Source organism: Panthera pardus, unplaced genomic scaffold, assembly GCF_024362965.1.
Source record: "Panthera pardus isolate Hobbes unplaced genomic scaffold, ASM2436296v1 HiC_scaffold_1, whole genome shotgun sequence".
NCBI lineage: Eukaryota > Metazoa > Chordata > Mammalia > Carnivora > Felidae > Panthera > Panthera pardus.
The window spans coordinates 43769241-43783242 of record NW_026526654.1 but is presented as its reverse complement, the minus strand read 5'-3'; the positions used below and the strand labels follow the sequence as shown (position 1 = coordinate 43783242).

At 36.6% G+C, this 14002-nt stretch overlaps 1 protein-coding gene across 4 annotated transcripts in view; it reads left to right on the top strand.

Annotated features, from left to right (window-relative positions):
* PIBF1 (progesterone immunomodulatory binding factor 1) overlaps positions 1–11410 on the top strand; it is a 201878-nt gene extending 190468 nt beyond the window's left edge. For 3 of the 4 annotated variants that reach the window (XM_019437172.2, XM_019437173.2, XM_053898793.1), the window contains exons 17-18: positions 4655–4828; positions 11115–11410. In XM_019437172.2, the coding sequence (XP_019292717.2) occupies positions 4655–4828; positions 11115–11165 (225 nt within the window). In that variant the 3' untranslated portion in view covers positions 11166–11410. Of the gene's footprint in view, positions 1–4202; positions 4280–4654; positions 4829–11114 lie in introns of those variants that run through there. The other variant, XM_019437174.2, reaches the window with a different exon arrangement.
* The last annotated feature ends 2592 nt before the right edge of the window (positions 11411–14002 follow it).

Genomic DNA, 14002 nt, shown 5'->3' with positions numbered 1-14002 from the left:
TGCTTGCGCTCTGTCTCTCTCTCAAAAATAGTATAAAACATTTATTTAAAACATTTTAATACAAAAAAAAAATCACAATCAACAGAGAAACTGACCCTGTTCTCCAAAGAAAACAAAAACAAAATTCCATAGCAGAAAAGAACTTACAAAGTAGCTATAATTAGTTTTTTCAGAAAGATTTGAGAAAGTAGTATTTCCATAAAATAAGAAACAGTGAACAAAAAAAAACGGTGATATTTTCAAAATTGCTAAATTAAAAGTCATGAAATTATTATAAGTAAGTAAAAATGCCAGGACAGGATGTGAGGAAAAGTCAACAAGCTCTCCTAAAATTTAGAAAAAGGAAAAAAGATGGAAACTAGCAGAGAAAAGTTAAACAACATAGAATATTCCAGAGAAAGAAAATACCTACAAAGAAATAGGAAATCAGCTTGGCATCATAGTTCTCAGAAACTCGACTTTATTTTTTTTTCAATTTTTTAAAATATTTATTATTTTTGAGAGAGAAAGACAGAGAGCAAGTCAGGGAGGGGCAGAGAGAGAGGGAGACACAGAATCCAGAGGGGCTCCAGGCTCTGAGCTGTCAGCACAGAGCCCAACACGGGGCCCGAACCCACAAACCGCAAGATTATGACCTGAGCTGAAGTTGGATGCTTAACTGACTGAGGCACCCAGGTGCCCCAGAAACTTGACTTTAGGAAACAAAGAAGTAATACCATGCAAGTCCTAAAGAAAAGTACAATATTTTCTTCCACAGTAACTTCTCAGAAAACTACCAGATTGTGTGCCATCAAATAACAAAGAGAGAGAGAAGTACAAGAAATACTGGAACTTGCCAAGATAAATAATAAAGAAATAAAGTAATAAAAAGAAATTTCAGGATAACAACTGTGCATCAGTCTTAAAAGCAGTCAGTACAAAATTGAGTCCAGTTAATAGCATTATTAAGAAACTAGATAATCTTAGGAAAGATGGAGAAACGTATATATTGTTTCCATCAATGAGGAAAAAAAATAAAAGGCAGGAACTCTAGAAGAGGGAGGGAAATATCTGTAAAAACATCAGAGTCCAAACAGGACAAGTAAATGATATGATTTTGAGCAATAGATGCAGTATAAGAAAAAAGAATTCAGTTGAACATGATACTTGAAACATTCTCCTTTGAACATCAGAGGTTCCCTTCCTGTGGATCTAATCATACGCTCTGCTCTACAGTGAACAGTATTTGTAAATCATTACATAGTAGTACAAATAACCCTACTGACCAGTCAGAAAAGGACAGTTGTAGAGCAGAGAAAAGCAGAATCAAAAGCTAGAGAAATGAAATGCCAAAGTCAAGTCCAAACAATAAGAGCAGAATCTTAAATAGGAGACGGAGCCAGCGATCAGGAGCCAGGCAAGAACATGGTGAGAACCAAAGCAGATCAGGAACAAACCAGAAGATCTCAAGGTGACTTCATCTCACCAAAGGATTCTGTTTTGTAGTGACAAGCAAGTTTTCTAGCTCGTGTACGTTATGTTGGTTTGTTTATTTTCGTTTTGTCAGTCTAAGAATTGGAATCTCACAACTATAACCAGTTACTTGTAATAGTAACAACTAAATAAGTCATGACAATTTATGCCAAAAATGTAGGTGAAAAATATATTAAAATATTGCCATGGTTAGGAAGACTCAGTATTATATAAGTCCGTTCTTTCTAAGTTTTTCTTGTAATTTAACATAATTCCACCCCTATTTCTATGACTATAGCCCTAAAAATACTTTAATCATTAAACATTATAACAGTGTGACATGGGGGCATGAATTGACAGACTATTGGTATAGAGTTTAAAAGTCCAGAAGTAAATCACATACTTATATGAAAATTTAGTATATGATAAAGATAAGCATCTGAAGTGGGTGAACATATAATGTTATTATAGAATAGCTATGGGGGAAAGATGTTGAATCCACACCGTTCACCATAAGCTAGGATAAACTTCAAACAGATTAGAGGTCTAAATGTTTGAAAAGGAAAAGAAAAACCATAAAACTATCTTGAGGAAAATGGAAGAAGAAAACACAGAGAAGGCTGTACAATGAGAGATTGATATATTCAGCTACATCAGAATCAGAAAGTTCTGCATAGCAAAAAAAAAATTTTTAAGTGTAAACATAGTCAAAATATAAACAAGGGGGAAGAAAAACTGCCACTCATACTACAAAGGGCTCTAACATATAGAGAGCTCCTTGAAATGCAGAAGAAAATGACCAATCATCTGGGAGAAAAATGGGCCAAGGATATCAACAGAAAAGGAAATACCTTTAAATATAGGAGAAGCTGCTTAACCTCCCAACAGAAGAAATGCTAAATAAACACATTCACTTATCCAACTGGCAAATATCCAAAAAAGTAACACAAGCGTAGATATTATCAATTAGGAAACTGAAGTTCATTGAACAGAATGAACAGATTGCCTAAATTTACATAGTTAATAACAGAGTCAGGAATAGATGTGTCTTTGACTTCTAACCTAACTAAAATATTTCCAGTACATGTGCTTGCTTTTCTATGTGTTCAGTAGATGATGTTATTCTAGATCGTATGTGATGTTAAAGTGGAATTTTCTTTCCCCAAATTTACCATTGGTATAAAAGGGGTGGATCATTTATGACCAAACATAATAAAACTGAACAAAATTTTTCTACATGTTCTTTTGGTATCCATTGTAGCTATATCATCTTAATAGGATTTTTACAGAACTGTGTTGCTTAAAAAGTGTTCTTTATCTAGATTTCAGAAACCATGCTAACATTGTTTAATGCAATCAGATGAACAAAGGTAGACTATGACAGCACCATAAATTGAGTGGTCCTTGTGTGGATAAAGCAACGACATATGATTTCCCTTCTGTCTCTTGACCAGCATCAGGAATGAGCTGCTTCCTGTAACTGCTCCTATACCGGCGGCAGAAGGAAGCCCAAGAGAAACCAAATTATGGCTCCTCTAGGGCACCTAGGAGCCAAAGCCCTCTGCCTAGTATACCTGCAACTCCTTCCTGTTCTCCCTCCTCATCCTCGTTGCCCTCCCTGTCCCCTTCCCCAGCAAATATGAATGATCCTCTTTATTGTGTTAATCTGGAGACTAGTAGTAGGTTGTATTAAAGCTTATTTTTCCTATTATTTTACCTTCACGCTATGATACAAAAGTTATGGCAAGTAAATTTAGGTTCTTTCAGATAGAAAGTTTTCCTTTGATAGGCTGAGAGTCCATCATCTCCCCTTTCCCTTCTACTTACCATGGAAAGTAGAACACGAGCTAAAATCTACCATAATACCAGACATGTTTAACATCAAATCAGTGATTAGGTACTTCACTCTAGGGAACATATAAATGAAATAATCTTGAAAGCAAAAAGAGCCCTCCAAAGGCTCAAATAATATTCTATCAGATTGGCAGTGTCTGAAGGTATACACATTTCATGTGCAGCGGCCAAGCCAACCCCAGTACTGCAGAAAGGAGAAAAAGGATTCTGGCACCATTTCTTCCAGCTCCTCTGTTGGCCCTAAGATTTATTAAGGCTCGGTGGCTTGAACTCAACAGCTATGTTTTAAAATACTCACTCAAGCTAGATGGTTCTAAATAGAACTAGTGACAGCCAGGCGGGGGGGAAGGCCTGTAGGAACTTGCTCTGACACAGAGCTGATGTCTATAAACAGATTAGTAGAAGGGAGCAGAACATCTCTCCGCCTCCATAACTCTTACGTCTTGGCATGAAAATGAAATAAAATAATAGGAAAAAATTATTTCCAGCACAGCCCACCATTATTCTACGGATAGTAAGGTAAAGAAAAGTTTAGTCTGTCCTCCAAATGCTTGTGTTTCATTGAACGAATTTAGTAATTAATCATAAATATCCACTAATTAGTGTTAGATGCTGAAGGTTTGAGTGTGGGGAGACATAAAAGACAAAATAGACTTGGAAGAGGAAAGGACTGAAAATTGTGATCTGTGCTCTTACTTAAGAGGTTCAGCATAATTAATTCATAGTTCAAGCAGCCACTGCTAAAGCCAACTCCAGTTTTCATTTGTAAAAGAAGAGGGAATGAATGGTACAGTTTAAGAAATCCTGAAATTGTATGGAACTTAAGGTTTGAACTGGTGATTAGTAGGCAAGAAAAAAAGTTTTGCATTCTTTTTCCTTTACCTTCTTCATATAAGGCATCAAAAAGAAATGGGATAATTGAAGAGGCAGAAGAGAAAAACTTAAGTACCTAACTCATCTACTCACCAAACAGGTATAGAAAAACTGCAGTGGAACATGGCAATGTAAGCGGTTCCCAAATTTGTCTGTTAGAATCACTTGGAGAGCTTTAGAAAATTCCAAAGCTGAGGCCATATCCCAGCCCAGTTACTCACAATCTCTGGGTGAGTGGGGCACAGGAATCAATAGTTTTTGAAGTGCCACAGGTGATTCCAATATGCAGAAATATCAGGAACCCACTAGAGTATGGAATTACCGATTTATCACTTACTATACTAAAAATATTGATACTAATCGATTATTATGTGCATCATTGTACATGGGCATGTTATGTTTTAACATCAGTCATGATTAGTCTGCTTGCTAAGATCATTCTTGCCATTTATGTTCTATCTTCATTTATCAACAGGAATTGGCAGCAATGAAACAGATTGTCACCAATATGCGCAGTAAGCGTTCTGAGGACCAGTTACTTCTTACTAAAACAGAAGCAAAAAATATGACAGAAGATCATAAATCAAAGATTTTAAATGTGCCTAGAGAACATGAAGACAATATATTTATACCCAAACCAACACTCTTTGTAAGTACAATCGAAATTAACTTAGAATTTTAATATCTCTGATTTTCATAACTATATTTTAAATTTCTTGCCTCTTATTCATATTGGTTTTAAACTACTTTTAATCGTTTTATTAAAAGGCCTCGAGAGAGAGCTGTATGAATCCCACTTCTGAATGTATGTGTTACCTACCTTACAGCTGATAGTGGGGTTTTATATTTTTAGTTAATATATTGGACTTGCCCAGAAATTAGCCTCAATGTAGCATTTACCTCCTTCAGCCTCCAGGACTTCTAGGAGAATCAGGGAGACATTTTGTATAATTTTTTAATTTATTTAAGAATAAAAAGGAATGCAGAATATCACCTGCCCCCTCTTATTTGTAAATTAGTATATTTTGCTCGAAGACGTTCTTTGTAAAGTATAAAACCAATTATATTAATGTAAACTGAAATACATTAGGTAGAAATGTACAGGCACAGAAATCATTCAGAGAACAAAAAATCAGAAAACTTTGGATTGATAATACAGAAAATACTGAAAATGGTGTTTTAACAAATAAAAATAAGAATAAAAAGACAACAGAATCAAACAGGATTAACATTATTAAATATTACACTTCAACATCGTTTTCCATCCTTTAATTTCTCAGAAGAAATGTGATTTTTACCATCGGAACAGAAACCAAAAACCAGACAGATTTTCTATATGATACTCTGATTTAGTGAGTCCCCAGAATTTCATTTTTTAAAACTTAAAACTAGATGATTGTAAGAATTAGTCAAGTATAGGAGTTTCTGATCTAAGCTACTTCTGTATACATTCAGATAATGCTCAAGATCAATGAGATATGGTGATTACTTGGTGCAACATCCTTTTAAAAAAAAATGACAGAGTTACAATTTAGATAAAATAAGGGATAATTACTGTAAGGATTCATGTGGCAGTAATGGAGGCTGTGCTAACAGGAGAGAGAAAACAGGAAGCCTATATTGACCAGCCAGGAAACGAGACAGCTATACGGATTTCCGGATTTCCGCAGCTGTGTCCTGGGATCTTTTCCTCTGCTAGCACACCAGCTTCTCTTTGTTTCTCTCCCAATTTCTGCTTACTCATAGTTTCCACTTCCTCATCAACTTGCACTTGGCCCCTTGTCTTGAGACATGTTTCCTTCTCAGATCTACTCTGTTATAACTTAGTTCTCTCTGTAAGTTCCAAAAACAAGAATCTGATTGGTGCAACTTATTTTTGTTGGGTAATACCCCTTTGTGGTGAGACTTGTTAAGGTTATTAGTCAGCCTATTGAATGGCCACTCGTACTAGTGAGCAGGGATCACATGGTACCAAATAAAGCTGCCTACAGCTATTTATTCCAAAGCACCGTGGCTCCGAAAGTGGGCTAAGATCATGGCAGACGATATGATATGTCTATTATATTATAATCTGTAAGAAAAGAACAAACTGACTGATAGATGTTGATGGGAAAAGTAAGGTCAGATGAAAACCACGAGATACTGCCAAATACTTAAAGCCTATCACGCCCTCTGATCTGCTTTTCTGACCCTTCTCTGTTCCAAGCAATGAACTCTTCCTTCTAACCCTGATCTCCTATATTTCTCACTTTGGATGATAATGATTCTGATATCTTGACTGTACCCAGTGTATAATTAACAGTAAAATTTCTCCAGTACCTCAAAATAAGGTTATGCAATGAGAACAAAATTAAGAAGATTCAAAATATAAAGTATTAACTGGGTGAGTTTTATTTCCTTCTTTTTCCCTATCTGTGTTTTCTAGGGGGGTTATGATAAACTTAATTTCTTTTATAATAAGGGAAAAATTGTCAGAAGTATAGTTCAGGGGCACCTGGCTGGCTCAGTCCATAGAGCATATAACTCTTGATCTCAGGGCCATGAGTTTAAAACAAAAACAAAAACAAAAACAAGGTATGACCTCAGCTATACCCTAATGAAAACTGAAAGCTAATACTGTAAACCAGTCGCATCAAGGCCTTGTGCTAATGCAAAATTGCTCATGTGAATTGACTGGGTAACCAGGAGCAAACCATTTAAACACTCTGAGCTGGTTCTTGTCTATAAAATTAGGGAGGAGATCATATGAGATGAAGTCTGGACATTTTTTTTTTTTAATGTTTATTTATTTTGAGAGAGAGAGAATGTGAACAGGGGAGAGGGGCAGAGGGAGAAGGAGAGAGAGAATTTTAACCAGGCTCCATACCCAGTGCGGAGCCTGACATGGGGCTCAAACTCACAAACCGTGAGATCTTGACCTGAGCCAAAACCTGGAGTCGGACACTGAACCGACTAAGCCACTTGGGCACCCCTGGACATCTTGTATACCAACATGCTGTGATTCTTTTTTGGCATTGTAATTTTTACAGTTGCTATTTGAATATTTTTAATTTTCCATACCAATATTTTTCTTGTATCTTCTCTGATATTGTTAATAAGGAATTTATGATGCAAATATTTGAAAATAAGTTTTAATTATTTAATAATCTTAGTTTTATAGCAAAAATGGAAATTTTTCTTTCTTTTAATGTTTACTTATTTAATTTGATAGAGAACATGCACACATACACGGGAGGGGCAGAAAGGAAATCCCAGGCAGGCTCTGCGTGCAGCTGATGTGGGGCTCGATCTCACATACTATACTGTAAGATCATGACCTGAGCTGAAATCAAGAGTTGGATGCTTACCTGACTGAGCCACCCAAGCAGCCCATAAAATTGGAAACATTTCTTTTTTCTTTTTTAATTTTTTTAATGTTTATTTATTTTTGACAGAGAGACACAGTGTGAGTGGGGGACGGGCAGAGAGAGAGGGAGACACAGAATCTGAAGCAGGCTCCAGGCTCTAGGCTCTGAGCTGTCCACACTGAGCCCAAAGTGTGGCTCGAACTCATGAACCGTGAGATCATGACCTGAGCCGAAGTGGGACACTTGACCGACTGAGCCATGCAGGTGCCCTCAAAAATGGAAACATTTCTAACTTGCTTCTAGATCCTTTGGCTGAAATTATTTGCTATTGGTATTTTTCCCTGATATCAGATTTAATGCTGGATAGATGGATGGATGTGTGTTCATATACGCATATTTTTGTATGAGGAAAACACACAGAACTACTTCTGCCTGGGCAATGGGGTGGAGGTACAGCTGTGATACAGAAGAAAAGGAAGAATAAGAGCTTGCAGCATTTTTCTTTATATGCTATTATATTCAAATGAATGTTTTGCAGTGCTCACGTGATATATAAGAAGACAGCCCCAAAAGGTGCATTTTATGGACAAGTGCTGGCCATCGAAATCGCAGATATGGCAAAGTTGTTTTTCAGGCATTTAATGCACTAACAAAGACTAGATTGAACCACAGAATGTAAATGCTTTAAGGATAGAACACTTGATCTTAGCCAAAAGGCCGAGAAGCAATAAATGCTTTAAAGATAGGAGCTGTGTTTCCATTGCCTTGCACAGCTCATGAACAGAGCTGATACTCTCAAATATTTGCTCGTTGAGGACTTAAAAAAAAAAAAAACGGTTATGTGCCTTCCTGATTTACTTATCTTCTTTGCTGTTAAAACTCTACTGTGTGGGAAACTTCAGTGTTAAAACTAAAAGGACAGGGAGAGTGAAAGAGGCAGCTCCCAAGTCTGTGGTTAGTCCCCACATTGTGGTTAGTGCCACTTCTGCAACAGGCGGCACCATTTCAGTCCCTGTCATTCACAAACACCCCATTCATTCCCACTAATCATCTACTTTCTCTCTCAATGTAGCTTTTAGCTGTGCTACCCCTTTTCTCTAGCCTTACCTATCTCCTTTCTAGAAGAAAACTGGAGCTATTCTAATCCTCTTTGAAGCAACTTTCTTTTTTCCTTCCAGAGACGCACGGGACTACCTTTTGCTAGTTTTCTGCTACCATCCTTTTCCAAACCAGCATCTTTACTCAGGATTCATACCATTGTCACTATTTTCTTAATAAAAATGCAGATATGAGCAATCCTGCTCTTAGTCTCTTCTCCACGCAGATTGTAAGCATTGAAACAATATAGAGCCTTAGGCTCTAGGGAGGGCAGGGAACATAATAAGAATGGGTAGCACCAGGGGCACCTGGGTGGCTCAGTCAGTTAAGCGTCCGACTTTGGCTCAGTTTATGATCTCACAGTTCATGAGTTTGAGTCCCACATCAGGCTCTGCACTGATAGTTTGGAACCTGACTGGCATTCTCTCTCCTTCTCTGTGCCCCTCCCCCACTCACTCTCTATTTCTCTCTCTTTCTGTCTCTCTCAAAATAAATAAATAACTTTAAAAAAAAAATGGGTAGCAACAGTACATAGTGTATGTAGTTTCCAAATTATGAGTTTGTGGTAGGGTTCAGATCTTAACTTAGATTGGTTATCTCAATGGCTAGCATCTGCTGAATGGTAAGGTAAGTTTATGTAATTTATACATAATGCTTATATGAGCACATGACTCTCTCCGTAGAAGTGATTTAGAAGGCTACATGTGGTCACCTGGAAGACAAAAAAAAATGTTCATGTAAGTACAATTCAGTTCAACAAGTTCTTCCTGACTATATGCAAGAACCCATGCTTAACATTATAGAAGATTTGATCATTTTGATATAGATGAAATCGGGTGGACTACTTTAAAGTAAAGAAAATACTAAGTTCTATGGGAATTTAAAAAAAAGAATAGATACTGTGATGTTGATGGGTTCCCGCAGAAAGTATTTGAGGTTGTCTTTGCTGAGAGCAGAGAGCCCAATGTGGGCTCGAACTCGAGGACTGGAGATCATGACCGGAGCCAACATCAGATGCTTAACCAACTGAGCCATCCAGGATCCCCTTATTCTTTTTTTTTTTTTTTTTTTTAGTAGGCTCCATGGCCAACGTGGGGCTTGAACTCAAGACCCTGAGATCAAGAGTTACATGCTCTACCGACTGAGCCAGCCAGGAACCCCTCTTTCACCTTTAGTACTAAGGACTTTGAACTTTGTTTTAATGAAGGAAATACTGCAGTGTTTTAATACAGATTTACATTTTAGAAAACTAAGGTTAGAAGGATTGTGGACAATTAATTGAACACAAGAGAGAGCCAAATCAGAATTAGGAGGTCATACAGGAATTAAGCTAGAAACAATGACGGCCCAGTGAGGTCAAGATAGGAACAGAATAAGTTAAAAAGGTATTCAATAAAAGTTAAGTTTTAGCCTGTTTATAATGGGTGTAGTCAGTGAAAAGGAGAAATCTAGGATGAAGAAGAATCAAATATTTCTGGTTTCAATGATTGAGCAAAGTATGATACTGTTCACCAAGACAGAGACGATGGAGGAATGGGGGAGTTCATTTTGACAGACTGAATTTTAGTCACCTGTAGGAACCATCCTGTGAAAGTATCTATAGCTCATTAGAGCCACAGTGTAAAACGGGGGTGGAGGAGGGTCCACCGATTTATTTGGTGGTCATTGAACCTGGCCAATGGCATAGATAAGGTCAAGAGGAGTTGATCATTGATGTCACTTCCAACATTGTGTACATCTGCTATGGAACATAAAACAATATAAAAAAGATAAAATCATAAGCTATCATACTAATCTATGTGCCTACACATATGTATCTATATTTAGGAATATGGTCCTTCTTACTTTGAAGCAGATCTAAGTGGGAAAGAAGTACACTGTATACTTATTGTAATATTGTATAAAATAGGATGTTTTGATCGGAATCAGTGCCTTATGTATACAGGGTTCTGAGTGCTTTATTCTGTAACAGTCAACCTCCCCTGCTTTTTTGTTACTACTCTGTACAGCCAGATGCTTTTTAGATTGAAACAATTGAGCAGTAAAGCTTAAGAAGTACTCTGGCAAATACTTTGCAATTCAGAAGCTCAAAGTACAGTGATTTGGCCCCACTAATCCTTCAGTAAATATCCATCGAGTGGATAAATATCCATATATAGATGCATAAGACAAATGAAAAGAGCCATGTCCTTGATTTTTTGTAATTCTCTTTGAAAATAAAATCAATTCATAAATACTTACCTATGTGTGTGTTATGTACAAGCCTTGAGCCAGAAAACACAGATGTGTGTTTTTTCTACAGACCTACCAGATGAGAAATTATTTCTGAACCTTTGCCTTTGAGTATCCTTCCGAATTAAGAAAAGCAATTATTTCCTGCAATTTTACACACAAAGCCCCAGTATATATAGGTACTTGGTTCTCTGAATGGCCTCTCTTATTTTCCTTATAAGCATTTTACTTGATTTTTGGTTTTTTTGTTTTTAACAGACCAAAAAAGAAGCACCTGAGTGGTCTAAGAAACAAAAGATGAAGACCTAGTGTTTTGGATGGATTTGCTGTATCATTATTTACTCCTGAAGTTCTTTCTCTGATGAGCAAAAACTTTATCTTAATCATGGACTTGACATTTTTTTTTTAAATAACCAAAGCTTATTTTAAGCGAATGTTAAATTAAGAGATTTCAGCCTAAGAATCAAAATGTATAACGTGCAGACAGTAGTCCACTTTGTATTTGGTTTTATCTATTGTGTTACAAAATAAATATCATATACTCTTATGATTTACATTTTGGAGCTTTTTTCTAAATATATAAATACTAGGCTTAAATGTCGTAACACAAATACCAAGACACATTACGTTTTTAAAATTAAGAATCATTTGTGAAATCTATTAGAAGACACTTCAAATGCCCAGTGACGGTGGTCAAATATCATGTAGGCGAATATGAATTGCCGACTATTTCTTTGGGCTCTGTTTTTCCTTATAATATGATCATTAATCAATAAAGTCTAGTAGAAAATCTGTTACTCCGTTGGTCAAGTAAGAATTTGGTAGAAAGTCTCTTGGTACATTGGTCTAAACGGTGCTGATTCAGATGCAGTATGGACCCAATTTCTAGTCAGTGAGAAAAAAAAATGAATAATACTTTCTCTTTTTCTTGATACAAAATATGTCCCATTTCTCATTCAAGAGATAAAACATAAAGAAGAAGGGGAAGGAGGGAAATAGAGAAAGAAAAGAAAAATATGTTTTTATAAATCAGGTTTTCTCAACCAGTGTTGAACATAGTGGCTGGATAATTCTTCGTTCCGGGTGGAGTTGGTGGGGGCAGTTCTCTGCATTATGAGATGTTCGGCAGCATCTCTGGCCTCTGCCACTAGATGACAGTAGCACCACCACCCCCAGTTGTGTTAAGCAGAACCGTCTCTGTCCTCTGGGGTAGCAAAGTCCCTCCCTATTTCCTAGTGAGGAACCAGTGATACTGATGTTGATTTCTGTAGATGTGAAACACAAGTACCATCTGTTCAATGTGTTCTTTGAAAATCACAATAGTGCAGACTGTTAGGTGAGTGAGAGAACAGAAAAAGCCTTTGATAATAGTATATACTTATAAATCTATCATCGACCTGAAGACCCTAATCTCATCTCCCCTCTTTGTTTCATTTAGTTAAACATCTTCTAATATACTACCTTCTGCAACAAAGGTTTGTGAATATGACCTTTCTTAGGCATGCATGTAAAATCCAGAGTACTTATATGATTCATTAAAACTATATTAATTCATAGACATAATTTGTTTCCTTCTAAAATGATAGAAAATGTCTTATGTTCAATTCTAATTATTAATCTAAAAGCATTTTATAATTTATTTTAGTCAATCCATTATTATATGATATTTTAATATAAAGGGATACTGATTGATTACCCAAGTTAAAGTAATGATGTGATGGCACAAAAATAGACACTCAGATCAATGGAACAGAATAGAAAACCGAGAAATGGGCCCACAAACGAATGGCCAACTAATCTTTGACAAAGCAGGAAAGAATATCCAATGAAATAAAGACAGTCTCTTCAGCAAGTGATGCTGGGAAGACTGGACAGTGACATGCAGAAGAATGAGCTTGGACCACTTTCTTACACCATTCACAAAAATAAACTCAAAATGGATGAAAGACTTCAATGTAAGACAGGAAGCCATCAAAATCTTCGAGGAGAAAGCAGGCAAAACCTCTTTGATCTTGCCCGCAGCAACTTCTTACTCAACATGTCTCTGGAGGCAAGAAAAATAGGAGTAAAAATGAACTGTTGGGACCTCATCAAAATAAAAAGCTTCTGCACAGCGAAGGAAACAATCAGCAAAACTGAAAGGCAACTGACAGAATGGGAGAAGGTATTTGCAAACGACATATCAGATAAAGGGTTAGTATCCAAAATCTAAAGAACTTCTCAAACTCACCACCCAAAAAACAAATATTCCAGTGAAGAAATGGGCAAAAGACATGAATAGACCCTTCTCCAAAGAAGACCTCCAGATGGCCAGCCAACACATGAAAAAATGCTCAACATCATTCATCATCAGGGAAATACAAATCAAAACCACAATGAGATATCACCTCACACCTGTCAGAATGGCTAACAGTAACAACTCAGGCAACAACAGGTGTTGGCAAGGATGTGGAGAAAGAGGATCTCTTTTGCACTGCTGGTGGGAATGCAAATTGGTGCAGCCACTCTGGAAAACAGTATGGAGGTTCCTCAAAAAATTAAAAAAAGAACTACCCTACAACCCAGCAATTGCACTACTAGGTATTTATCCAAGGGATACAGGTGTGCTGTTTTGAAGGGACACATGCACCCCAATATTTATTACAGCACAATCGACAATAGCCAAAGTATGGAAAGAGCCCAAATGTCCATCGATGGATGAATGGATAAAGAAGATGTATATATATATACAATGGAGTATTACTCAGCAATCAAAAAGAATGAAATCTTGCCGTTTTCAACTACGTGGATGGAACTAGAGGGTATTATGTTAAGCGAAATTAGTCAGAGAAAGACCAATATCATATGACTTCACTCATATGAGGACTTTAAGAGACAAAACAGATGAACATAAGGGAACGGAAGCAAAAATAAAAACGGAGGGGGCAAAACATAAGAGACTCTTAAATATGGAGAACAAACAAAGGGTTACGGGGAGGGGCTGTGGGAGAGGGGATGGGCTAAATGGGTAAGGGGCATTAAGGAATCTACTCCTGAAATCATTGTTGCACTATATGATAACTAACCTGAATGTAAATTTTAAAAATAAATTAAATAAATAAGTAAATAAATAAATAATAAAATCAAAGCTGTATAGGAAAAAATAA